Source organism: Myxine glutinosa, chromosome 12, assembly GCF_964187855.1.
Source record: "Myxine glutinosa chromosome 12, kmMyxGlut1.1, whole genome shotgun sequence".
NCBI lineage: Eukaryota > Metazoa > Chordata > Myxini > Myxiniformes > Myxinidae > Myxine > Myxine glutinosa.
In genome coordinates, this window is record NC_136272.1 from 711,029 (window position 1) to 737,500 (window position 26,472).

At 46.6% G+C, this 26,472-nt stretch overlaps 2 protein-coding genes across 2 annotated transcripts in view; one reads left to right on the forward strand and one right to left on the reverse strand.

Moving 5' to 3' along the window:
- Nucleotides 1-11,546: 11,546 nt before the first annotated feature.
- Nucleotides 11,547-26,472, reverse strand: part of LOC137437280 (metabotropic glutamate receptor 3-like) — a 35,583-nt gene continuing 20,657 nt past the window's right edge. Inside the window, exons 2-4 of the mRNA XM_068131650.2 lie at nucleotides 18,575-19,424; nucleotides 11,941-12,995; nucleotides 11,547-11,786 (exon numbers count right to left, since the gene is read on the reverse strand). Coding sequence (XP_067987751.2) covers nucleotides 11,547-11,786; nucleotides 11,941-12,995; nucleotides 18,575-19,424 — 2,145 coding nt within the window. The remainder of the gene's footprint in view (nucleotides 11,787-11,940; nucleotides 12,996-18,574; nucleotides 19,425-26,472) is intronic.
- Nucleotides 15,622-17,514, forward strand: LOC144888408 (uncharacterized). Its single transcript, XM_078766294.1, has 3 exons — nucleotides 15,622-15,992; nucleotides 16,212-16,679; nucleotides 17,445-17,514. Exons 1-3 carry the CDS (start codon nucleotides 15,622-15,624, stop codon nucleotides 17,512-17,514), a joined length of 909 nt encoding a protein of 302 aa, XP_078622420.1.

Consider the following 26,472-nt stretch of genomic DNA (forward strand, 5'->3'; position numbering starts at 1 on the left):
TCCCGTGGGCCATGCATCCTGTCTCAGCCCTCTCTCTTCCACAGATCTCCCGATGTCCATGTTCTCGACTGTTGTTGTGCTTCCCTCTGTCTCCCCCTTCTTGTCTCCTGCTCCCCTTATTATATGTTCTAAGTATTAGCTCTTTCACGAGCCTCAGCTGAGTACACAAAAAAAATCACTTCTTGGTGCACTCTGGGTACCAGCGATGCTACAACAATGGCGCCGCCTTTCTACCACCGCAGACGTTTCCTAAGCATAAATCTCCTCCTCCACATGGATGGGGATTGTCCATGCCGTATCTTTTTTCAATGGTGAATGTTTTTGCAATTTTTTTGTTTTTGTTTTTTAATTTTTTGAATGTTTTTCAATTTTCAATGGTGAATGAATGGTGAATGGTAATGCCTTGAAACTTGACAAAACCATCAAGGTCTCACTACTCCTCGCCCATTGTTTGCGTACGGAAGAAGGATGGGACCCTGCGTCTCTGCTGTAATTATAGGAAACTCAATCGTAAGTCCATATCAGATCGCCATCCAATTCCGCGGATTCAAGATATGTTAGACTGTCTGAGCGGAAGTTCATGGTTCTCTGTACTGGACCAGGGGAAGGCATACCACCAGGGGAGCGTGCATGAAGAAAGTAGGCCTCTCACTGCCTTCATCACCCCATGGGGCCTATATGAGCGGGTTCACATTCTCTTCGGCCTGAATTCTGCTCCGGCTGAGTTCCAGCGTAACATGGAGGAGTGTCTAAGAGGTCTTCGGGACAACATCTGCCTACCATGCTCAGATGATAATTTAGTCACCAGCAAAACCTTTGAGGACCATGTCCATCACATTTGAATGGTACTCCAGCGATACCAACAGCATGGGGTGAAACTCTCCCCCCAAAAATGTGATATGTTCAGGTGGAGAGTGAGATTCCTGGGGAAGATGGTGTCAGAGGAGGGCTACACTATGGACCCAGCAGAAACTGCAACAGTTCGGGCATTGAAAAACCGAAAGCCAGCCACGGTTGGGGAGCTGAGGAAGGTCCTGGGTTTCCTCTCCTACTACAGGTCTTACATACAGAACTTTTCACGCATTGCAAAGCCATTGTATGATGTACTGGCAGCCCCTGACCTGAAGTTACAGTCAAAGACAGAAAGGAAGAGGATGGGGGGAAGGAAAATACAGACGCAAGAAAAACAGGCCAGTTGTCCAGTAAATGTCCTATTGTCTGGAGTGAAGAGCATCAACAGGCAGTGGAACAGATAATAATCAGCCACCTCACCGGCCCACCTGTCTTAGGTTACCCTCGGTTTGATCAGTCATTTGTGCTGCACTGTGATGTATCACAGGAGGGTTTGGGAGCAGTGTTGTACCAACGTCAGGAGGGGAAACTGTGGGTCATAGCTTTTGGATCAATAACTCTCACTCCGCCAGAAAGGAAGTACAACCTGCATTCAGGGAAGTTGGAGTTCCTGGCATTAAAATTGGTGATATGTGAGCACTTCAGGGACTACTTATACCATGCGCCCTCCTTCACTGTCTACACAGACAACAACCCACTCACATATGTACTCACAACAGCAAAGCTGAATGCCACTGGACAGAGATGGGTTGCTGAATTGGCGGACTTCAACTTTGATGTCAAGTACCCAGGCCGAACAAACACAGATGCGGATGGACTGTCTAGCATGCCTCTTGATTTCTGTAAGTTCATGGGTGTACAGAAGAAATGAGTCCAGAGGTGGCTGAAGCTGTCATTCAAGGGGTGTCCACCACACAGAGAGACCTCATGCCACATCTAAGTCCATTGGCCATCAATGCAATGGCCACAGAGATTCAACTTGACCAGCCTTCTACCTCATTACATCCCATTCCACTGAGTCACCTCCAGTCAGCTCAGAGAGAGGATCCTGTCATTGGCCCGGTGCTGAAGCTAAAAGCCCAGGGTGAGCGCCCAAGCAATGCGACAGTGGAAAAGGAAAGCCCTGAGGTGAAGGCCTTGCTGAGGGAGTGGTCAAAGCTGCAGGTAAATGGTAAAGGTTTCCTGTATCGCAAGACCGCAACAAGGACCCAACTCGTGTTGCCACGCTGCTACCATCCACTTGTATACAAGGAACTGCACAAAGATATGGGACACCTGGGCTCGGAAAGAACGTTAGAACTTATCAGGGGCCGATTTTACTGGTCAAGGATGCAGCGGGATGTGGAGAGATTTGTAACACAGGAATGTGAGTGCTTAATGAAGTGAAAACCAAGCCGGGTCACGCGAGCACCCATGCTGAATATAAAAACCACATATCCCTTTGAATTGCTGTCCATCGACTTCCTGCACCTCGAAACGTGTAAAGGAGGGTATGAGTACATTCTCGTGGTGATGGACCATTTTACTCGATTTGCACAGGCGTATGCACCAACCAACAAGTCAGCAAGGACAGTTGCAGACAAGATATTCAGTGACTTTGTGCTGAAGTTTGGTTTTCCCACACGAATCCATCACGATATGGGACGAGAATTAAAAAATCAACTGATGGCCCAGTTGAAGCAACAAAGTGGGATTAAAGGCTCCCACACCACACCATACCACCCTCAAGGAAATGGACAGGTAGAGAGGTTTAACAGGACATTGCTGGAAAGGCTGAGGACTCTGACTGAAGAACAAAAACAAAATTGGAAGAACTCATTAGCAAGTGTGGTGCATACCTATAACTGCACCTGCAATGAAGCAACAGGGTTCTCACCGTACTTCCTACTCTATGGGAAGTCTCCCAGACTTCTGATAGATCTACTATTTGGACTTAACATTGAGGGGAAAGAGTGCTCTTATGCTGACTATGTTGAGAAGTGGAGGAACAGGAGGAGAGATGCATATGAAATCGCGAGCAAAACTGCAGCCAAGCAGGCCACTCGGGGAAAACTGTCACATGACAAAAGAGTCTACAGTGTAGAGCTACAAACAGGTGGTCGGGTTTTGGTGAGGAATGTTGGTGAGAGGGGAGGTTCTGGGAAGATCCGATCCTACTGAGAGGACCAGGTTTCGTTATTGTTGGAAGAAAGACTCCAGATAGCCCAGCGTATGAGGTGAGACCTGAAAATGGGAGAGGCGGAGCCAGGACCCTCCACCGCAATCTTCTGTTGCCATGTGACTCCCTCCCTGTGGCAGAACCTCAGCAGAGACCGCACAGGGAGGAAACAGCACAGAGTGAGCGAGGACTGAGGAGAAGGTGGACACGCCGTCAAGGTTCCGTTGTGGAAGGGGTTGAGCCAGTTGTTGAGTCAGAAGACAAAATCTTTGAGGGCCAAGCCCAATGGGGCACAGTGGAGGGACTGGATATCTCGGATCTCAACCCTGACGCAATAGCATTTCAACCATGGAGGAGGGTACGATGACAGCCAAATCCATCTCCATCTCCGGTAGTCATGCAGAAAGAACTACAAGAAGACTGGGGCCTCAGTGAAGAGGCAGAGGGGCACACCAGTGAAGGACCACAAGAGCTCCTGGAATCGGAGGAAGAAGTAGTACAAGAAGACACCCCCAATGGCAACTATTCCCGACCAAAGAGACGGCTTAAACCTCCACAAACATTGACCTATGAGTCACTGGGAAAACCATCTTTGGTGAGAAGGATAGTAAGCACCCAGGAATCCAGGATTCAGTTGGTTGATGGAGACATCGTTAACTGCCCCCCAACAGAGACTCTTGCATGCTGCATTAGCAGAGATTGCTCCATGGGAGCAGGAATGCTTACACTCTTTGAAGAGAAGTGCTCCGGTATACAAGAGCTGTTCATTCACACAAGGAAGACTGGAGATTGTGTGGTGCTAAAAAAAGGAACAAGATTTGTGTACTACCTCATCATAAAGGAAAGTGCTGACCAGAGATCAATGTGCACCAGCTTGAAGGAAAGCTTGAAGACAATGAAAAAACCACTGCATTGCTCATGGAATAACCAAGGGCTGCATGGCAAAGAATGGATGTGGGTTGGAGGACTTTTTTTTTTTTTTTTTTTTTTTTTTTTTTTTTTTTTTTTTTTTTTTTTTTTTTTTTTTTTTTTTTTTTTTTTTTTTTTGTTTTGTTTTGTTTTGTTTTGTTTTTTTGTTTTGTTTTGTTTCGTTTTGTTTTGTTTACAAGATCGAGGCTCGTGAAAGAGCGAACATTAATCACACAGAAAGACAAACCGACACATAAAACATATAACATCGGGAGCGGTAGACAAGATGGGGAGAGAGGGGGAAGGACACAAACACAACATTTGAGAGCAGGGACCGAGAGACATGGAGACATCGAGAGATCTGAGAGAGGGCGAGGGCTTTGGGGGGGGGGCATGGGAAGGGGGCGGTGGGAGAGGTATAAAACATATGGACACTGCCAGGACTTCCAGGAAAGAAGTTGGAATTTCAAACAAGGTGGATCTGGGGTGAATTAGCGGGGGTAGAAAAGATCAAGGTTTTGGATGGGGGAAGATAAGAGATGGTGGTGAACAGCTGTTTTAAAGACCTGGAGGGAGGAGTGGGATTGAAGGGAGTGAGGGAGTTTGTTCCAGAGGCGGGAGAAAAGAGGAATGAAAGAGTGAAGGTGAGCAGAGAGCCGAGATTTCGGCAGTTTAACCATCAGAGGGTTGCTGGCAGATCTTGTGCGACCTGTAGGAATATTTGGGGGACAGAGCACAGAGAGAGCTGGGGGTGCAAGGCCGGAGAGGAGTCGGTAGAAGACAGAAAGACCACCTACCTGCCTGCGGTGAGTGAGTGAAAGGCCCTCAGAGATAGCTTCATCGCGGGAGATTCCAATAATTCTGAAAGCTTTGGTTTCAACAGCGTGAAGCCGAGCTAGGTGTGAGGCAGGAGCACCGGCCCATAGGGGAGAACAGTATTCCATTGAGCTGCGGATGAAAGCCTTGTATGTGGTGAGGAGCTCAGGTGTGCCGAGGAAGGACTTCGCACGACGGAGGATGCCCAGTCGGCGACTGGCTTTGGAGGCCAGCTTGGAAATGTGGTTTTCCCAAGAAAGATCATGGCAGATAGTGAGACCCAAAATCTTGAGCGACAGAACTTCTTGGAGAGGATTGTTGAGAAAGTAGATGGGAGGGTTGTCCAGTCGATCTTTTCGGAGAGACATAGTAAGAGTGTGAGATTTGTCAGGATTGAAAGACATGTTCCACTTGTTTGACCAGTCTGTGATTTTGTCCAGGTCTTCAGAGAGTGAGGAGGCAGCAGACTGCCGATCTGAGGGAAGAGGAATGGAGCGGCAGAGAGTGGAGTCATCAGCAAAGAGATAGAGAGGATTTTCGAGAGAGTCAGAGAGATCATTGATGAAGACCAGAAAAAGCACGGGGCCCAGAACACTGCCTTGGGGAACTCCAGCCTGAACAGGAAGAGGAGATGAGAGAAACCCATTCAGGGCCACACGTTGACGACGACTAGAGAGGAAGTCCGCCAGCCATGCGTGGAGATTTCCATGGATACCAAAGGAGGAGAGTTTGGTGAGCAGAGCGGGGTGCCAGACCGTGTCGAAGGCACGTGATATGTCGAGGGAGACAGCTCTAATTTCCTGTTTGGCATTGAGGACCTCCATCCATTGTTGAGACAGCAGAAGCAGCATGTCCAGAGTAGAGTGACCTGGTCTGAAACCAAATTGATGATCAGAGATCAAGCCATTGGAGAAGAGGAAAGATTTCATATCCGAAGCAATGATGGATTCCATGACTTTGCTGATAATTGGGAGAAGGCTGATTGGTCTGTAGTTGGTAGGATCTGTTTTTGCACCTTTTCTGTGCAAAGCGGTGATGTTGGCTGATTTCCAAGCAGATGGCAGTTGACCTTGAGCAAAAGAGAGGGTGAAGAGAACAGAGAGAGGGTGAGATAGAGCGGCAGAGCAGGATTTTAGGACCCGTGGGCTGATGCCGTCGGGTCCAGTTGCAGAATCAGAGTCGAGGGTTGACAGAAACTTTTCCACCTTGTCGGGAGGAAAGGACACGGAGTCCAGGAGCAGCAGGGTACGACTGGGTATGGTGGGTACAGAGAGGGATGGGTTTGGGACACAAGATTTAGAGGCAAACACAGAGTTGAGGCATTCAGCTTTTTCACGTGCGGAGTCAGCTGTGTAGCCGTTTGAGGTAAGGGAGGGGATGGAGGGGGAACAAACACCAGAAACGGATTTGACCAGACGCCACCAGGATTTGGAAGAGGGAGACAGATAAGAGAGTTCGGTCTTGAGAACGGAGAGATATTGTTTCCTGGCTCTCCTGAGGGTGGACACACACTTGTTTCGGGCTTTGTGAAAGGAAATGAGATTTCCTTCCGTTGGATTTGCTTTCCAGGAGACGAAGGCAAGTTGTTTCTGGGCAACAGCCTCACCACAAGATTCCGTGTACCATGGACGGGAGGAAGGGTATGACAACTGAAGACGAGATGGGATAAATCTGTGCATGAGAGAGAGCAATTTACTTTGGAAGAATTCCCAGGATGAGTTGATGTCAGAGGTGGTAGAGATGGGAGACCAGTCCAGATGATTGATGGCTGCTTGAAGACCGTGCCAGTTGGCCTGTGTGAAATGCCAGACTCGTCGACGCTGAGCAGGCTCCCTGAGGATGGTCAGAGAGATGTCCACTTTAACAAGGACATGATCAGATGATCCGATCGGAGCAGAAGAAGAGCAGCAGACATTTTCAGGGAAGTTAGTCATAACCAAGTCCAGAAGAGAAGATGTTCCGTTGACTGAGATCCGGGTCGGGAAATTGACAGATTGTGTCAGTCCCAGTGAGTCGCAGAAGTCCTTTGCTGAAGAGCCATGGCTGGTGAGAGAGGTACCCACACCCAGCCAACTGGCATGGTGACAATTGAAATCACCACATATGAGGAAGAGAGAGTTGGGATGAGTAGATAGAAGTTGGTCCATATCATCAGACAGCGAGATGTAGATGGAGTCATCACTGTTTGGTGGACGGTACAACACACATATGAACAAGAGGTGGGAGCGAAGGGGAAGCCATAGCCAGAGGTATTCCTGGGGGTGAGGTGGAGAGAGTGCAGTGCAGGGCGAGTGAGGAAGAGAGTTTTTGATAAAGATAGCAACCCCGCCTCCAGGACGAGGCTCAGGTCTATCATACCGGAGGAGGGAGTAGCCCGGGAGAGATACTATGGAATCAGAGACATCATAAAGGAGGAAAGTTTCTGTTAAGCAGATCACGTCTGGTTTGACAGAAGCAACCTGTATGGAGAGATCAGTTAAGTTTGAACGAAGGCCCCGGATGTTTGAGGTCCATACCGTTAATGAAGAGGAAGGGGGAGCATCAGATACAGAACAGGGGGGAGGAGGGGTAGGGTAAGATGTGGAAGAGGTGGAAGAGATAGGGAGAGCTGTTGAAGGTGTGTCAGAGATTTCAGAATAGCTCGGAGAAAGGGAAGGATGGGGCGGACAAAAGGTTTGATGGTGATTGGGTGAGCCACAATGAGGTGTTATTTGAGGAGGGGGAAGAGCGAGGCAGAAGGTTGGGGGAGATGGAGGTGAGAGTTTGAAGGGGGAAGAAGCGGGGAGGACGCTTTGAGGAGGGGGAGTGAGAGGGGGGAAATTGAGAAGCAATGAGGGTGGGGAGATTTGAAGGGGAGGGGTGAGGGGGGAGTTTGGGAGGGAAGGGACAAGGGGAGGGATTTGAAAGGGATGGGATAGGATTTGGAGGATTTGGAGGGGAGGGGTGAGGCAGGAGTCTAGGAGGGGAGGGGCGAGGGGGCGTCTTGGCGGGGAGGGGTGAGGGGGTATTTTAGGAGGGAGGGGGCAAGGGGGGAGATTTGAAAGGGATGGGTGATGGGGAAGATTTGGAGGGGAGGGGTGATGGGGAAGATTTGGAGGGGAGGGGTAATGGGGAAGATTTGGAGGGGAGGGGTGAGATTGGATTTTTGAAAGTGTACGATTTATGGGAAACGAACATTTATTGCAAAATGAGTTTCTTGTGACCTTCGAGTTAAAAATACTTTTTGAATTGGGAAATTTGAATTGAGACTTGAATTGGGAAACGGTGCTGAAAATTTTGAAGGAGGTCTTCCAAGAAACTGACACCAGTATCTGTCTACTCGTGGTAAAAACCTCGGGAGTACATACGAGTGATGGAAGAAGGAACAGTCGGTCAAGTGAAGTGAATGTCGGGACGACATTTCTTTTGAGGGGGAGAGTGTTACGAGAAAAACTACTACCCCATTAAAATTACTACCACCCCATAAAAAAACTCAGAAAAATGACGAGGTTAATATTAAAATGCAGAAGGCAGCCTGAATGATAACAAAGAGTGGAGATGCAACCACTGACCACTGGGCAACACCGTCGCTCGAACAGCACCTCGGGTTGCCGTGAACGGCGTATCGGAAGGCACCAAGCCTGCATCTCCTGTTTTATATCTGTGATTATTATACAATTCAGAATGATGATGAGATTAATATTAAAACTCAGAAACCAGTCTGAATAATAATAATGAGTGGAGATGCAGCCTCTGACCATCTGCTGTGAACACCACTGTTCTTACAGCACATCCGGTTGCAGCGAATATTGTGTTTGAATGCACCAGGCCGGTATCTCATGTGCATCTTTGATTATTATTCCAGTGAAAGAATTTGGAATAGGAATGGCGACTCTGCTCTGATCCATCTACCTCATCACCCTGCACCATCACACCGGAATACTGTTATAGTGCAACACAAGGAAGAATAACATACCATATTATATTTAATGTTTTTGGTATAACTCGGTTTGAACCACCGACCTCCCCGACTCAGAAGCGAACGCTCTAACTGAGACGTTAGCTGATGACGTCAATACAGAGCCAACGTTAGTTGTTAGATCACATAGTGCAATGTTACAGTTTAATGAGTTTAACGCTCAAACACACACATATTACATGTACACACAATTTAATGAGATTTAATGCACACACACTTTAACGAGTTAATGTTCTGCTCATGTGAAGAGCGAAAGGAGAAATAAGAGCGGAAGTGGACGCGGGAGAAGCGTTGTGCACCTGGTTGCTTTCAACTCCCTTTGTTTGCGATTTAGAGGACCTATGGTGGTGTGTATCCATTTTGTGTATATCCGTGGTAAATATCCGTGGTAAATATCCATGGTAAATATCCATGGTAAATATCCATGGTAAATATCCATGGTAAATATCCGTGGTAAATATCCGTGGTAAATATCTGTGGTAAACATCCGTAGTAAATATCCATGGTAAATAGCCATGGTAAATATCCATGGTAAATATCCATGGTAAATATCCGTGGTAAACATCTGTAGTAAATATCCATGGTAAATATCCATGGTAAATATCCATGGTAAATATCCATGGTAAATATCCGTGGTAAATATCCGTGGTAAATATCTATGGTAAATATCCATGGTAAATATCCGTGGTGAATATCCGTGGTAAATATCCATGGTAAATATCCATGGTAAATATCCATGGTAAATATCCATGGTAAATATCCATGGTAAATATCCCTGGTAAATATCCACGGTAAATCTGTGAGGATGGAGTTCCTCAATGTTTGTCAACGAGGATAAACCAAGATGGCGCCATTTGGATTCGTACTTTCTGCTTGTTAACTCAAACCCGTGTCTGATACATTGTTATTCATTTCTTATTCTAGTTTCACGAAGCTTTGATGAATGGAGTGTTAATGAAGCTGTAACGAAGTCCGAGCCTTCGGAGCTTCGCAGCTTAGAATGTGCGCTGGTGATGAAGGAACAAACGACCTGTTTCTTGTCTGCTCTGGTGGATATAGCTTCTGTGTTCAACCCATGCTCATCCGTCGTCGTACGTCGACACCTGGGAAATCCCCACAGTACACCTAGATGCTCAACCCATGCTCATCCGTCCTCGTACGTCGACACCTGCAAAACCCCCACAGTACACCTAGCTCCTCAACCCATGCTCATCCATCCTCGTACGTCGACACCTGCAAAACCCCCACAGTACACCTAGCTGCTCAACCCATGCTCATTCGTACTCATATGTCGACACCTGGGAAACCCCCACAGTACACCTAGCTGCTCAACCCATGCTCATCCGTCCTCATATGTCGACACCTGGGAAACCCCCACAGTAGACCTAGCTGCTCAACCCATGCTCATCCGTCCTCGTACGTCCACACCTGCAAAAATCCCACAGCACACCTAGCTGCTGTCACTCGAACCATTACACCACCGAGTCTTGTTTGCATTTTCAAATTAAAACCTTTTAAACAACTTTTTCGTTGATAGATTTTAGTTGAAAAATAATAATACTTTTCGGCAAAATAGCGATTAGGATTTGAATACTTCTGACTGCATTTCCACGTTCCAAAATTCACGATGGCGTCCATAGCAACCAAGACACGAACGTCAATTTTGAGCAAAAAAAACAACAACAACTTTTATCAGTTTGTAGTTGATGCTGTTTTCAAAAGAAAATTTGAATGTGTCTCAGTTTGTTCTTTCATCCCTTGGAGTTACTACTTTGGATTATCGATAGTTGCAAGCAGCTCTAGTTATTATTTATTTATTTAATGATCTGTGATTAAGTATTTTAATGAAAACTTTCTGAATAAGTCATTATGTAACTTCGGAGTTAAGTATTTGAGGTTTATACTGTGACATGATATTAGGTTTGAAGCAGGATAAGTTGTGAGACGCGTCTACTCTCTTCCATGATGTGTCAAATGATCCAAACCGTTGGTCATTTTAGAATATTAATCTAAAATTGTGACGTAATTGATGTACTTGTACACCGACCATACTACTATATATAGGTGAACACACTGGCCTAAACAATCTCGTTCACAACAGAAGGAAATTCTTCACCCTTTGCTTCTTTCTCCTTTCTTATTACAGTGCTGATGTAGTTGAGCTCATTTCTCTGCCATTACAAGTGGTCTCTGCACACCTGCGGCTCACCGTTGCTGCGGAAGGTGGAAGACAAACCAGAGTGTGAAAGGGAAAAAAAGCAACAAAAACAAAACAATTCTTGGAAGACAGGTGATTGTTTGATGTCAAGTGAATGAACACGCTCGATGATTATCTGTGTGATATTCGTGTTGTTGTAGCACAGGACGGCCGAGGCGTACACCCACTCCCCTCTGAGCCATCTAGCCCACCCGGGTTTCAATCTCGACCCACATATCAACTGCCACCTCGGTGTTTCGAATGCAGGTGATTCGTGGACGTGTGTGCCGTCCCTCGGATGGATGTTAAAACGATTGTCCTGTCTGCCCACATCAATTGGTGGACGTTAAAGATCGCACAGTGTCCTTCACGAATAGTGGGTGAGTTTTCACCGGTATCCTTAACAAATTAGAAATTCCTGCTATAACCTGTAAGGGGCACTACATCAGTGACAGCCCGCAATGTCGCAAGCAGCAGCCACAAGCTGCATACCAAATGGTTGCATTTATATTCCCAATACTGTGGGTATTTTTCACTAATACCAATTGTTTATTCAACGTTCTGACAAATATCTAAGGTACATATCTTGATACCATTCTCCTGACTTTTCAATTAATTTCTCTTTTTAAGATCCAAGGTGGTGTCAGATATTCCTTCTACAACTGTGTGCGTTTGCGGTTTAAGGTTGGAGAGTTGCGTGAGTTAAGAGTAGTCTCACGGCAGGAAGTTGCTGCGTCGGGCTTCGTGTGAGCAACGCGTGAAGGGGCGACGACCCTGCGTCCTGCGACATTCCGCTCAGGCTGAAAGAGTATCACCTGCACTTTTGGTGCAAAGAGACAACCGAGCACGACAGATCCACTCAAACTCATGGACACACACAGGGTGGTTGTCTGCACCTGTAACCAAAGGTAACAGCTTTAGTTCAGATTTTTGGAATAATCGTCACATGGTCCTGGCATATCGTGTGATGAAACATTTCAGTATCTAAACCAAACTCTATCACCTTCAAGGTGTATCTTTCAGCCAATTATTGTATTTGTTGATACCTACCCTGTAGTCACTGGAGGTCACATAAAAGATGGGTAAGAAAGCGAGCCAAATAATGCAGGTTGTATACATGGTGAATCCAATGAACTTTGCTTCGTTGAAGTTTTCCGGACAGGTACGGGTCTTGAATGCGTAGATGGTGCACATGGCAATCAGAATTCCATCGTATGCCAGAGACAGGAGCATCGCCGAATCACTGACGTCACATTTGAGCAGGACCACGTCCGGGCGCTCCGGGAAGGTTTCGTGACGAGTGTCTGGCGGTTCCACCGCGAGCCAAGCGGCCACCGCCCCGACCTGCAGTGACACCAGTCCGCCGGCAATGGTCACCTGGGAAGCAGGACTGATGAATCGTGGCTTCTGTGTGCCGTGTTTGACATTCCCAAAGATTCGTGCAATGCGGTTTGTCTTGGTGAGAAGCGCGGCGTAGCACATAGCGAAAGATGTCCCCAAGCCGAGGCGTCGCAGCGCACAGATTGTAGGTGACGGTCGAGCCACAAAGCAGAACGTCATTCCATAACAGAGGAAGATCCCAGCAAGGAGGATGTAGCACAACTCGCGACCTGAAGCCTTCACTACAGGTGTCTGGTGGTATTTTATAAAAACTATGAGTGTGAAAAGTGTGAAGGACATGCCCACACAAGCCAGGAACAGCGGTCCTATTGCCCAACTATCGCTCCAGTTAATGTGTCGCACGGGCAGGTCGTAACAACCCAAGAGGTCAGGTGTCGGCCAGTGGCCTGGCTCGCAATCGGCGCAGGTGAACTCGTCCCGCCGATACTGATACAATCGGCATGCGGTGCACAGCCAACAGCACCGCTCTCCAGGTAGAATGCTCTTCATCTCATTTGGAGCGCATGGCTCGCTGCACTGTGACGCAGGTAGTGGGTCTCGTGCCCAGGGGATGAGCTGTGTGTCCAGGTGCAATGTCTCCGACCAGGTACCTACCTGGAAGTATTGAAAACGGGTGCCCACCTTCTGGTAGTTGTAAACGTTGTAGCGACCGTAGCCATCCCCAGACGTATCAAATCTAGTTCTTCCCCCAACACCAAATGGATCTGTAATAGAAAAAAGATTACCTGATTATATATACAATGATGTTTGTGCTTGATTAGGTGAACCCTGTAACCCACACCTGAAACAGAAATCATCACATCTACATATATTTGTTTCCCCACAATATGTGCTTTAGAAAGGTGTGCAGCAGGTATTGAAAGCGAGTTGTAATGTACACATGAGGTAAACAGGTAACTGATTTTGAAAGTGGAATCCTGGTTATTACCTGGAGCTTTGGACTTTTTCATCAGGAAGGGCCTTCCCAAGCCAACTGTGGGTAACGTCCTCCGGAAATGGAAGACGGGCAATGCCAATGTTGAAATAATAAATGGAGGACAGGTAAAGCCAAACTGATTGGAAAGGTAGAATAAGAATCTTCTAAGGTGTAATTGTTTGATATTACACGTGACATCAACTACAATTTGGTATCAAATGTTCTCTATAGGGAGTTGGTCTCCATAGCGAGTTGGTCTCTACAGGGATTTGGGCTCTACAGGGAGTTTGTCTCTACAGGGAGTTTTTTTTTTTTTGTTTTTTTTGTATACTGAATCGAGGCTCGTGAAAGAGCTAAGAGTTGGTCTCTACAGGGAGTTGGTCTCCACAGGGAGTTTGCTTCCACAGGGAGTTGGTCTCTACAGGGAGTTGGTCTCCACAGGGAGTTGGTCTCTACAGGGAGTTACAGGGAGTTGGTCTCTACAGGGAGTTGGTCTCCACAAGGAGTTGGTCTCTACAGGGAGTTGGTCTCCACAGGGAGTTTGCTTCCACAGGGAGTTGGTCTCTACAGGGAGTTGGTCTCCACAGGGAGTTGGTCTCTACAGGGAGTTGGTCTCTACAGGGAGTTGGTCTCTACAGGGAGTTGGTCTCTACAGGTAGTTGGTCGCTACAGGGAGTTGGTCTCTACAGGGAGTTGGTCTCTACAGGGAGTTGGTCTCTACAGGGAGTTTGTCTCCACAAGGAGTTGGTCTCTACAGGGAGTTTGTCTCCACAGGGAGTTTGCTTCCACAGGGAGTTGGTCTCTACAGGGAGTTGGTCTCCACAGGGAGTTGGTCTCTACAGGTAGTTGGTCTCTACAGGTAGTTGGTCTCTACAGGTAGTTGGTCTCTACAGGGAGTTGGTCTCTACAGGTAGTTGGTCTCTACAGGGAGTTTGTCTCTCCAGGGAGTTGGTCTCTACAGGGAGTTGATCTCCACAGGGAGTTTGCTTCCACAGGGAGTTGGTCTCTACAGGGAGTTGGTCTCCACAGGGAGTTTGCTTCCACAGGGAGTTGGTCTCTACAGGGAGTTGGTCTCTACAGGGAGTTGGTCTCTACAGGTAGTTGGTCTCTGCAGGGAGTTTGTCTCCACAAGGAGTTGGTCTCTACAGGGAGTTGTCTCCACAGGGAGTTTGCTTCCACAGGGAGTTGGTCTCCACAGGGAGTTTGTCTCTACAGGGCGTTGGTCTCTACAGGGCGTTGGTCTCTACAGGGAGTTTGTCTCTACAGGGAGTTTGTCTCTACAGGGAGTTTGTCTCTATGGGGAGTTGGTCTCCACAGGGAGTTGGGCTCCACAGGGAGTTGGTCACTACAGGGAGTTGGTCTCCACAGGGAGTTGGTCTCTACAGGGAGTTGGTCTCTACAGGTAGTTGGTCTCTACAGGGAGTTTGTCTCTACAGGGAGTTGGTCTCTACAGGGAGTTGATCTCCACAGGGAGTTTGCTTCCACAGGGAGTTGGTCTCTACAGGGAGTTGGTCTCCACAGGGAGTTGGTCTCCACAGGGAGTTGGTCTCTACAGGGAGTTGGTCGCTACAGGTAGTTGGTCTCTACAGGGAGTTTGTCTCTACAGGGAGTTGGTCTCTACAGGGAGTTGATCTCCACAGGGAGTTTGCTTCCACAGGGAGTTGGTCTCTACAGGGAGTTGGTCTCCACAGGGAGTTGGTCTCTACAGGGCGTTGGTCTCTACAGGGCGTTGGTCTCTACAGGGAGTTTGTCTCTACAGGGAGTTTGTCTCTACAGGGAGTTGGTCTCCACAGGGAGTTGGTCTATACAGGGAGTTGGTCTCCACAGGGAGTTGGTCTCTGCAGGAGTTTGTCTCTACAGGGAGTTTGTCTCTACAGGGAGGGAGTTGGTCTCCACAGGGAGTTGGTCTATACAGGGAGTTGGTCTCCACAGGGAGTTGGTCTCTGCAGGGAGTTTGTCTCCACAGGGAGTTGGTCTCCACAGGGAGTTGGTCTCCACAGGGAGTTGGTCTCTGCAGGAGTTTGTCTCTACAGGGAGTTGGTCTCTACAGGGAGTTGGTCTCTACAGGGAGTTGGTCTCTACAGGGAGTTTGTCTCTACAGGGAGTTTTTCTCTTCAGGGAGTTGGTCTCTACAGGGAGTTTCGCAAAGGTGGGCGGTCCGCTTCGAAAGTCCGCTTATCCGCTTATCCGCTGCAGCGGACTAACGTTTTCGAAGCGGATAAGCGAATCGGAACAACCCCCGGAAACCGAAGCGGATAAGCGTAAGCGGACTACCGAAAAATTAAAGCGCATCGCGATTCGCCAAATCAGCTGTTAGCCTGAGCCGTTACTCTAGAATTGTGAATATTTATTTAAGTGAATAATAAGTGAAAACTGAATATTTTATTGGACGCTAGAGCGGCAATAACGTCAAGATGGAGAGATTTCTGACTCTCCAGCCCAGCGGCAGTGCCAGGGACAGGCACACAAGCGACGCAAACCAGCAGTCCCAGCACAGCGACATCCACAACCCGGCGGTCAACATGATGGGGGACGTGGAGGACAGTCAGGAGACCTGCGCCCTGACCCCTCAGCTCGCGCGCAGCGAGAGCAGGATGTCGCTGGACTCAATCGAGTCGGCTGAGATCAACGTGACAATGGACACAGACAATTCCAGCCTCAGCCAGAAGTGGAGGCACATCGCCCCCTTCTTCAAGGTCGTGGACAGCAAGGCCACGTGCACCAAGGCTGGCGGCTGGCGTCAGCCGTCCTGCGCCAGGAAGGGAACAAAGGGCTTTGACGGCAGGTTAGTTCTTATATTATTATTATATTTTATCGCAACGAGTTGAAAATGAATAAGTGCTTCTTTCTTCTTATATTATATTATTATTAAATGATTAAAAAATCCTTGCCGGTCTAATGATTCATTTGAAATGAATTAAAATCAATTAAATGACATTTAATTTTTCAATTTACAAATCTGAAATTATTTGACATTTGTTTTATAACTTTTCTTTTACTTCAGGTTCAGCCACCTCTTCGTGGACATGGACCTTTTGATGGCCACGGCGCTGCACCCCCAGCACAAGCTCGCCACGGTCAGGGCCATCTGCAGGAGGCAGAACAACGACGCCATCTGCGACCTGGTGAGGGACAAGCTCATCAGGGACCTGCTCGCCCTCGTCCTGCCTGACGAGCACCTGGACCCTGCCCCCCAGCAGGGACCCCAGCCCGGCTCGAGCAGTACGGACTACCTGTTCGCCATGGAGGAGGGGCAGCAGGAGGAGAACCTCGAGGAGAAGATCAGGGAAGAGGTCAACAACTGGTCGAGGAAGCCGCTGAGGGGGAACCCGGGGCTCTCGCCCAATCTCTTCCCGCTCGAGTTCCGTGATGCTTGGGTAACTCTATTTCTCAGGCATAACACGCCGCTCCCGAGCTCTGCCACGGTCGAGCGCGTGTTCAGCTACGGGTCGGACATCCTCAGGCCTAAGAGGTCGGCCCTGGCTGCACCGAACTTCGAGGCCCTCGTCTTCATGAAGGGCAACCTCCAAATCCTCAAGAAGGCCCACGAGGTGGAGGAGGAAGACGAGGACTAGTCAACAGACTGCTAGTCTGTTGACTAGTAGACTCTCTTGTCAAAGAAAGGACGGGCAAATTGATTTTTCTTTAATGTAACTTGCATATATTAAAATTATATTTAAATTAACTGTAGAGTAGAGTAGAGTCGAGTGGAAAACTTTATTTCAATAAATTTTGAATAAATTTTATTTAAATAAAAATGTATATTTTTGATCTTAAAAGCTTTGTTTGTCTTTGTAGTAGTTAGAAATGGCTATTTAGGCTTAAAAAGCATTAAATTCCCTTTAGAAACGTCAAAAATCGCTTTAAAAACGTCGAAGCGCTTTTAAAAAATCGAATCGAAGCGGATAAGCGGTAAGCGGACTAAGATTTTCGGCCGCTGAAGCGGATAAGCGAATCGGACTACACGGGCTGGCGGAGCGGATAAGCGGTAAGCGGACTTAAAATTTTCCGAATCGCGCCCACCTTTAGGAGTTTGTCTCTACAGGGAGTTTGTCTCTACAGGGAGTTGGTCTCTACAGGGAGTTTTTCTCTTCAGGGAGTTGGTCTCTACAGGGAGTTGGTTCTGCGTTCCAATTCAAAAATAATATGGAGAAATTATTAGTGAATAACGCTGCTCACTTCCTACTGTCCCAATATTTTTGGTAATATACTGTGCTGCTCGCTATTCCATCTCCAGGCGCTGTGTGACATCGTCTCCAGGTGCTGCGCAACATCATCTCCAGGTGCTGAATGGGGCCCGGCGATGACGCGCCGACAAGGAATACTCAGTTTTCACTCCGTTTGTTTTCTTCTGATTTGGAAAATCGAAGATTTCTCAAATATTTCGGTCGCTCGACTTTGTTATTCTGCAATCACATGCAGGTGACAATTTGAAACCTATCGTCATGAAACTTTACCAAGTTGTTGAGGTAGTCACAACTGAGAAGAAGTGTATTCATTTTGAGGCCAAAGGTCATCTTCAGGTCAAATTTCTAAAATCATCATTTTTCATCCGATTGACTTGAAAATTAAACATAAATTGCATAATTAATTACAGAATTGGAAAAACAACTATTATTTTTTTTAGGTCAAAGGTCAACTAAAGGGCAAACATCTAAAATCATCGATTTTCATCTGAAAAAGAATCAATTTTTATCTGAAAAATCGTCAATTTTCATCCGATTAACCCGAGCTTCGATTAAGATTGTCAATTTCAATCTTAATGAAATGGACGATTTGATGTATTAATGGCAAACTTTTTTGGTGTGGGGAGAGGTGTATTTCGCAAGTATTTTGCTCTGCATGACGTCTTCTTGTTTGTTTGTTTGTTTGTTTTTCTGGGTGATATCTCAGGCACATTTTGAGCGAAGAAGCTGATATTTGATCACGAGAGTCACCAGGCGATTTGGCAATAAATGATGTTTTTATCAATCAAATCGATTAATTTTTTATTTTTTTAAACTTAATTATTTAATTTTCAAATAGTTACAGATTCGGATGAAGTAGAGGTGGTTTAGGTATGCTATTAGCCAATCGATTAATAAATTAATTATTTTACCATTAGCGTTTCTTTTTATTGTGCAATTAATAAATTATTGTCCACCGTTCCGTCCCAATACGGTGTTTATGTGCTGCCCGGTGGCACAGACGACCTGGCGATACCACTCTGCGGCACACAAACAATGTAGCTCTACTAGGTTTTCTTTCTTTTTTGGTGCACATGTATTTTGTAAAAGCTCAATATTGAAATGCTGCACCTGTTATCAAGGAGGTTGTTCTCAAAGAAGGTAAAAAGAGGAAATGAAATACAATTGTTTGTGTACTTGCCATAAAAATCAACATTCAGGATGAAATCTTTGAACAAACTCTTTCCATCTAATGGCATCATGGCGGCACAAATCCCAGAAGAGTCATTTCCGCAAAGATGCGTGTGCATCTCATGCAGGGCATGTGCCATGGCATAAACGGCGTTCACCACGAACATGACCTTTGACTCCTGCTCGTAACTCGCTTCCCGCAAGCTCAGGGTCGGCTCACAGGGCTCCGATCCGGTGCCGGAGAGCGAGCAGCCAAATTTGTGCTCCCAGAACTCTGCAAACCATGGATTTCTACTGTTGTCGGGAGTGAGTTCCAGAAAATATTGATCAAACTCCCGTACCGGATACGACGACAGCTCGACGGTGATGGCGCCCTCGGCGACACGCTCGTTACCGAGCACCACGTCCTCCAGCGCGCCCCATCCGTCACTCGCTACCCATAAGAACGAAGCGTTGAGACGCCGAGCGGCCATGAGCAGGCCACGAGCGTCGTCGCTTCGCAGGAAGAGCGCCACCGCACGCACGCCGCTTCTTTCTTGCACATTCTGCACGACCTTATCAAAGTCCTCCTGCATACCGGAAGTGGCGATCTTTTCGGAGATTGCGATGCAGATGTTCCTGTGCCGGGCCTCCTGCTCAAAGGCTTCGATTCCGGTGACGCCATAGTCCCCCACCGAAGCGATGGTGGCGATGTAAGTCCAGCCAAAGTGATGTACGATCTCGGCCATGGCCTTGGCCTGGAGGAAGTCTGGTGGGACGGTGCGTGCAAAAGAACCGAAACGAGACTTGTCACTGAGCTTTGCGCTGGTTGATGCATAACTGATTTGTGGAATGTTGAATAGTCGAAGTAGGTTTGCAACCTGAAACACAACATTCTGTAAGAACATGCAACAGTCATGACCCCAAATAAAATCCTAATAACAACAGCACCGGTATTTGTGCTTCTCAATAAATGATCCGATATCAACATTCTCTGTTTCTTCTCGAATTACTAAGTCTGTCTGTCTCACTCTGTCTGTCTATCTTTGAACAAAGTATCGCAAAAACTTATGGACGGATTCGGATGAAACTTGGTGGACAGGTCAGTACATGGTGTTGTGTCATCGTAGTGCAAAATTTGCTACACTACTGGAACCAATGTTTGGAATCCTTATACCCTAGGCAACAAGACCTGAGTTGGTTCCATTTTTTTCAATGGCGTCTTTGGCGGCCATTTTGACTTTCAAAATGGCCGCCATTTTTGCAATTTTGTATGTATCTTTTCACATAAAACACTTCGATTAACCATTTTTTCTGGAATTTTTGTCATTCATTGTACAGAAAATCCACCAGAACACTTATATCCAGTTAACAGACGTTTTTTGAGAAATATCTTTGGCTAACAACTTGTTTTGAGCATAATCTAGTCGGTTGTAGCTGAAGAAGTATAAGCACAAATTTTCTAGAGACGCCAAGTACAGGAAGAAATCTGGCTGCTTCAGTGAACGTGTGAAGTTAATCAGCGCCAACACTTGCCTCATGTACATTCGTGCCCATTGATACATTGGGAATTTACTGTGGCTCCTGTCAAAACCACTCAGCTGCTTTTCCAAGTTTAGATGTTCAATCTCCATTAGAAGTTGGTGATGGGCTTCCTGAATGCCTACCTCTTTCTTGTTTGCTTCTATCAAGTGATCCATACAGGCAGATAGAGCTTCTACAACTGCAGGCTTCTCTTTCAGAAATTCTGCAAGCCAGAGATCAAAGAATACCTCTAATGTGAGCTCATGAGCTTGAACAGCACGATTGTGGTGATTCCCATTGAGTATCTGATTTACTGTCACAGTGCTGTACAGATCCTTGCTCCAAGCTTCATCAAGCCCGCTGTGCTCAACAGTCCTCCCAAGGCACCTTAGTGCACACAAGACATTGTGGAAACCACCAGGGCATACCATCCATTTCCCAGCATATTGGTCATGAAGATATTCTAACTTTAGGGCCCTCTTGTAAAGATCCATGTCAAATGTAACTAAGATCGTTCCAGTGTTTTCTGGACACACAAAACTATTGAGGTACGAAAGCTTCTCAAGAACTGTCACCGGTGTTGTCCACTCATGAGCTGGTGCCTTGATGATAGGCATTGTGTGATCTTGATCAAGGTTGGGTGTCTTGTTCTCTTCTGGAGTGCACACACGAGAATTGTATGCTGACCAAACTGGTATACCGTCTGATGTCTCTTCATGGTGCCTCTGTGAATACCGTGAAAGTAGCCATGCAAAGTCTTGCTGTGTTGCATTAACAACTTTATCTTGATACTGACCAAGTTGAAAGTTTTCATTGCGTGGACTTCTACTTGGCTTGGGGTTACCAGTAATTGTACAGTCAGACATTTCAGTCACAGTTGGCAGGATGTTCTCAAGTTTTCACATAACATCACATAGTCTCTTACTAGCTGACGCAAAGCTTAAGTTGCCAAGTTGCACTCTTTTGTGGAAGCTGCTAAGAAATGTTTCATATGAAGCACATTTGAAATTGGCATGAGCAACGTCAACCAAAGGTTCAGGAGTTCTCTCTTGGCAGAATACACAAAGTTCGTAACTTGTGCATTTTAGAAGGCGGCTCTTCAAACGATGACATTATGCGGCGGTGAAGCTGAAATCCAACTTGTCTATGAATACCTGTAAGATAAAAAAGAATAAAGCAAATGTTCATATTTCTTTCATTATTGTAATTATAGTTATCTATGTGTCGTTTTAGACCGCAGAAATTAGAATACATACAAAATTGCAAAAAATGGCGGCCATTTTGAAATTCAAAATGGCCGCCGAAGACGCCATTGAAAAAAATGGAACCAACTCAGGTCTTGTTGCCAAGGGTATATAGATGCAAAAAAACATTGGTTCCACTAGTGTAGCAAATTTTGCACTTACGTATAATAATTCTACATAACACCACGTACTAGGTTGGGTGTGTGATAAAGACGAATTGATTGGACCCGGATCTTCACCGGAATCCAGATCTGACAAGTTTTTATTTTCTAAGTGATTCTTCAGCATTGAGAGAAAGGGCCAAACACATTGTATACCTGATATGTTAAAACGTGTAAGGGTTATGACAAAACTTGCTGGATGAGTTGGGTAGGTGACAAGAATAAGGTAAGTGAACATCCAGATACAGATCTAGCCTACCCTATCAATGGGATACAAAACGTAAACCCTCTGTTAGTGCAGCGGGGCTTTGCATATGGTTAATAACATGCAAAAGGGGTTTAAGATAGCCCGCTGCACTAACCCCTAAGATGCTTCACAACCCAAATGCCCTTAAAACCATAAAGAGCCGTTAGAACCCATAGACCCTTTGAGACCCTTAACCATAGATAGGTGTACCCCTGGGTATACCCTTTCTGTGCAGATGGGTATACCCAGGGGTACATCATCCAGCATTGTCTTTAGACCCTTTATAACCCTCAGACCATTTAAGACACCTAAGACCCATTAGAACCCCAACACCCTTTAAGGCCCCTTGGACCCTTAAAACCCCAAAACATGAAGACCTCTCAGACCCTTTTGACTCCTAAGATACCCCCGTCATCTATTTTACTCTCACCTATCCTATCGATGTTCTATTCACTGGATTATTCTCACATTTGGCTGCTCTGGAATGTTGCAGTGATCATGTTAGGAATATTTTCTACCTTGATCAGGGCAGGGTATTGGTAAGACTCGCCAGTTTACTCCATGCACAACGTGATGGCTAAGTGGCAAGGTAGCTTTGGGAGCATCCTGGTGCACCTGTACTTATTTGTGGATCAGCACCAGCGGCACGAGTATGAACATCCTCTGCTGCTAATGGCTTCACAAACGGCAGTCCAAGAGTCCACCGGTTTCATCCCTGCATCACAGGTGTGCAGAAGACAAATGAACATGCCTCTAGATCCACTTCCGGTGATCCAGAAAAAAACGTCAGAAGCTCAGATTGGAATACCTCTATCACCTTCAGGATCGGTTGGAGGTTATCCACAAATTTGATCAGAGACATCGGGGGAGGGATCCTCACAGCAACAGAATACCGATGACACCTGAGCCAAACTCTAGTTTCTAGGCCATTGTCACCATTGGGACAGAGGTCGGTGTCCAAGGCTTAGTACAAGGTGGCAGCGACCTCGTAAAGTTTTGCAGACTCTCATTTCAGACGTGTCCTTTCTCTCACTCTACCCTGGCTCATCAACAATGGTGTTCAGCAACACTTCTGTACATGAAAACACACCTGAGCTCGGCACCTCAGTGCAGACAATCTCCACAAGAGCACCTGTGACTTTTTGGGAAATGGCTTTTATATGTTTTGGACGACATCTCTCTCTCTCTCTCTCTCTCTCTCTCTCTCTCTCTCTCTCTCCCTCTACATCTCTATCTCTATCTCTATCTCTATCCCTATCTCTATCTCTATCTCCATCTCCATCTCTATCTCTACCATCCATATCCATCTCCATATCTATCTATCTATATCTCTCTATATTTCTCTATATCTATCTATCTATCTCTATCTCTATCTCTATCTCTCTCTCTCTCTCTCTCTCGCTCTCGCCCCCTGCTGGCCGTTTCGTGTGTTGGGCGTGGCAAGATGGCGCGTGCTCGTGCTTGTGTGTTGTAGCTCCTGGCTCGTGTTGTTTTTCATCCTCTCCCCACCAACCTTTTTACCTTTCCCCTTCCTTTGGTTTTTTCCTTTTGTACTCTTGTCGTGTATGTTGACCTTTTTCCTCCCTTCCTGCTTCGTTACCACCTGTCCCTCGTTTTTTTCTCCTCCTTCGAGACAGAGAGAGGGAGAGCCAGCACGGTAAGGGTTTGTTTGAACCACGTTTTTTCCTAACGTGGTTTAAACCGTGCTTTCGTTTCTAGTTACTTAATATATATATATTTTTTTCTATTCTTTTTTTTTTTGGGATTATACAAATCTATTTGCTTTCACTTCGTTTCTCCTTTGACGATATGGCTAATAGGAGTAGCCAAAGGCCTGCCGATCGTGTTACCGATGAGGGTTTATCGCGTAAGCACGGGCTGTGCCTTGTCCCACCGGAGGGAGTTGAAATGGATGACATTTTGCTTGCGATTGGGGATTTGATCGACGTGAGTAACATTCGTGCCGCGTCTCGTATGAATCACAAAATTGTGGTTTTTGTTTCGCAAATAAGTCTGGCCGATATTGTTGTGCAGAATGGTTTGACCTTGGGAAACGATCTGTTTGTTCCTGTGTCGTCGATGGACACGCCGGCAGTTAAAGTCATTCTGAGCAATGTTCCGCCTTTCCTAGGTAACGAGGAAATCCTACACAAGCTAGGTGAGTTTGGCACTGTCGTCTCTCGAATCATTAGGGTTCCTCTACGTACGAGAAACGGCAGGTTGAAGCACGTACAATCGTTTAGACGTTTTTGTTTTGTTGTTCTAAAAGACGCAGCGAAGCAGTTGAACACCTCCCACACCTTTAAAGTAGGCGAGCATGAATATAGAATCTTCATGGCGACCGAGACCTTGATCTGCTACGGATGTGGAGCACACGGACACACTAAGCAGTATTGCCCAGACGCCAAGAAGACGTACGCTACAGCAGCTGGGTCGGCCCCCCCTGTAACTGATGCAGTGCCCCCCGTTCATGAGCCTGGTGGAGTACAGACGCCCACACCAGAAGACCAGGGTGTGGAAAGTGGTGGCGGTGTTGCTGAGGTTAGTGCAGCAGGGGTGCACCCAGTCGATGAGGACAAGAGGCTGCAACCTCAAGAGAATATGGTCTTTGAGGAGGTATTGATGAAAGGCACCGAGGCTAAGAGGAACCTAAAACGTACCTTTTTGAGCGCCGAGGTGGAAGACAAAGGTAGCAAAGTGATACTCGTACAAACAAACAGTATCTCAGACTATCCTGATGATTCTCAGCAAGCTGGGCAGGGTGGTGACGAAACAGAGGAGAGTAGGACTTCACCCCTTGCTCTTGTTGAAGAAAATCAATGCAGCAGTATTGGTTGTGATGATGGCACCATTGTCCCTTGTGACAACGAGCAGTCCCAGGGCCTGAGTGACAACGGTTGTTGCTCACATCCGGTTGAAACGACCAAGGATGATGGTCCAAGCAGACCTATAATAGGCAGCAGTGGTGGCACAGATGTGCCCCTTGTGAAGCAACAAGAAGACTGCAGTGGTGATGACACAGAAGGTGTGCCTGCTCCTGACACACAACAAAGGAGTTTCAACGTTGATGTGGTTAGGGAGCTGGATGAGGAAGCTCAAAGCCTTGTGTCTGTGAATGATCATCAGGGAGAAGAACAGATGGAAGCAACAAAGGAAAACGTCATCAGTTTCCTAAACGAGACGTTTAGGCAACGCTACGTTGTGATCAAAGACCATTTTCCCGATGTGAAAACTTTCATCAGGGCTGCAAGACCCCTCCTGCAAAGAAATGACCCAATGGAAATCTCGGAGGCCCAATTTCAGCGTCTTCGGAAAGCGGTCACAAAGGCGAATAAGGAATTGCAGGCGGAGGGTGAGTTACCTTTGTAAATGGCTTTGCGAAAGATATGTATCGCATCCCTGAATATCAATGGGGGTTGTACCCCCTTACGAAAAATTCAGACAATTCAGGCGATGGAGAGGGTGAAAGCCGACATCATCCTGATACAGGAGACTCATGCTACGAACACCCTGGTTGCTGAATGGGGAAAACTTTATCGAGGGCAGTGGTGGCTGAGTGGGTTTACCACACCCAAAGCTGGTGTTGCCATCGCCTTGAGTGATAGAATCCCTGCTCGGAAGATTGTCTTTAAGGAAATTTATAAGGGACATCTGATAGCGGTGGATTTCTATTGCAACACGCAAAGGATCATCATTGTGAACGTATATGCACCGAGTGAGCCCATGGAAAGAAGAGTGTTCTTTTCCACTCTGCATGACTTTGTAAAAGGACTGGATACAACCGCTTTCATCTGTGTTGCTGGTGATTTCAATTGCACTATCAATCCTTCCGTAGACAGGACCGGTCATGAACCCCATCCAGCTTCTATGAGGATTTTGGAGAACATCATCAAAAATCAGCATTTGAAAGATGTTTGGAGGTTGCAACACCCAACTTCACGGTGCTATACGTGGTGCAGATGCCATGATGGGAGGATATCAATGGCAAGGCTAGACAGATTCTACGTGAATAAGCCAATGCTAAATGTGATGGCCACAACCCAGATACTCCCAACTGGTTTCACAGACCATTACCTGGTTTCAATGGGTTTTAATTTGCCTCTGACCTCAGGGGGTAGTGCGTATTGGTCACTTAATACCCACCTGCTGAATGATATGAGATTCAAAGAGGCTTTTCGAGCCGTGTGGGAAAGAATTCGGTCCTCCAAATTTGAACATGCTAACCTTCGACTGTGGTGGGACCTCACAAAGGGTCAGGTCAAATCGTTCTGTCAACAATATAGTCTTTATGCCACTAAATTGCAAAATCTCTCGATTGATTCATTAAAGGCTGAAATTGCAGCCCTGGAGGAAAACATTAATACGGCTGGGAAAGACACTACAGGTGACCGGCTGCTATGGACTAAAAAGGCAATGTTGACTGAACTGGTACGGCAGCGAGCAATGGGCACCCTGGTACGCATGAGAATGAGTTATTTAACGTTGGATATGCCAAATAAGGCCTTGTTTGGTTTGGAGAACTCTGTTAAAAAATCACAACAGATTCATGGGCTACGTGCTGCTAATGGGCCAATAGTGACCTCCCAACAGGAGATTAAGTCTGTTTTGAAGGTTTTTTATACAAACTTGTACTCCCCCCAGAGCATAAGTAATGAGACCTTGCAGGAGCTGACTACCGGGCTTCCAAGACTTGAGGAAGACCAGCAACGCACATTGAACATGTCAGTTTCGGCTGCTGAACTTGAAACTGCTA